We start from the raw sequence: 930 nt of genomic DNA, 5'->3' as shown, positions 1-930 counted from the left end.
TCCCCGTGGGGCGGGAAAGTGAGCATTCCCTCCAAGAGAGGTTGCAGGGGGGCAGGGCGAGCAGGCTCCTGCCGGCGCCGTTTCTTGGCAGGCCCAGGCTCCCAGCAGGGGCTGATGGGAAAGCAGTGACCTCACCGGATCTACGTGTCACGAAGTGTGTCCCCGGACCAATGAAGGGGGTCGGTCCGTGGTCGCTAGGAGACGGCGGCTCAGGGGCCCAACGACCGGCTGGTTGGAGACGTTGGGCCCAGCTGGCGCACCGCACCGCACCGCACCGCACCGCAGAGCTAGACCCGTCGGAGAAAGCGCAGTCAAGGCCCAGCATGCCGGGGAAAAGGAGCCGTCGAGGGTCGTCCAGGAGCCAGAGGCGGACCCGCTCCCGCACTGCCCGAGCCGAGCTGTCGTTCTCCGTGAGCCACATGGAGCGCCTGCTGAGGGAGGGCCACTACGCGCGGCGCCTGGGCTCGTCCGCACCCGTCTTCCTAGCGGCCGTCATCCAGTACCTGACGGCCACGGTCCTGGAGCTGGCAGGCAACGAGGCCCGGAACAGCGGCAGGAGGCGCATCACCCCGGAGCTCGTGGACATGGCCGTCCACAACAACGCGCTGCTCAGCGGCTTCTTCGGGGCTACGACCATCTCCCAGGTGGCCCCGGCCTGGGAGTAGCTGCCCAACGTGAGCCGGGGTCTCGGGCCCCGGCCGGCCAGTCCGGCCTGCTCACCGCTGGGGCAGCCCCGGCCCGGCTGGTGCCTCGGGCAAAGTCCTTGACGGTCCAGAAAAGTGGGGCAAGGAACCCCTTTTGGTCCAAGCAATAAAAGCGAGCGAAAGAAAGAACCCCGTGTGTGTGCTTCAGTCGCTTTGTGTGGGACGTGGTTGGGGGACGTCCCTCTCCCTGGAGGGACGGGGCGGGGGTCGCGGGTGCTGGCGGCGT

The 930-nt window shown here is 68.4% G+C and overlaps 2 protein-coding genes across 4 annotated transcripts in view; one reads left to right on the top strand and one right to left on the bottom strand.

Moving 5' to 3' along the window:
• LOC118014405 (histone H2A-Bbd type 2/3) overlaps nt 1-815 on the top strand; it is a 1,603-nt gene extending 788 nt beyond the window's left edge. The window contains exon 2 of the mRNA XM_035010682.1: nt 92-815. Within this exon, the coding sequence (XP_034866573.1) occupies nt 92-665 (574 nt within the window). The 3' untranslated portion in view covers nt 666-815. The remainder of the gene's footprint in view (nt 1-91) is intronic.
• F8 (coagulation factor VIII) overlaps nt 1-930 on the bottom strand; it is a 136,860-nt gene that overhangs the window by 16,454 nt on the left and 119,476 nt on the right. The gene's annotated exons all lie outside the window — the stretch shown is intronic.

The sequence above is a fragment of the Mirounga leonina genome, unplaced genomic scaffold (genome assembly GCF_011800145.1).
Source record: "Mirounga leonina isolate KUSES-001 unplaced genomic scaffold, KU_Mleo_1.0 Mir_101799, whole genome shotgun sequence".
NCBI classification, from domain to species: domain Eukaryota; kingdom Metazoa; phylum Chordata; class Mammalia; order Carnivora; family Phocidae; genus Mirounga; species Mirounga leonina.
This window is presented reverse-complemented; position numbering and strand designations above follow the sequence as displayed.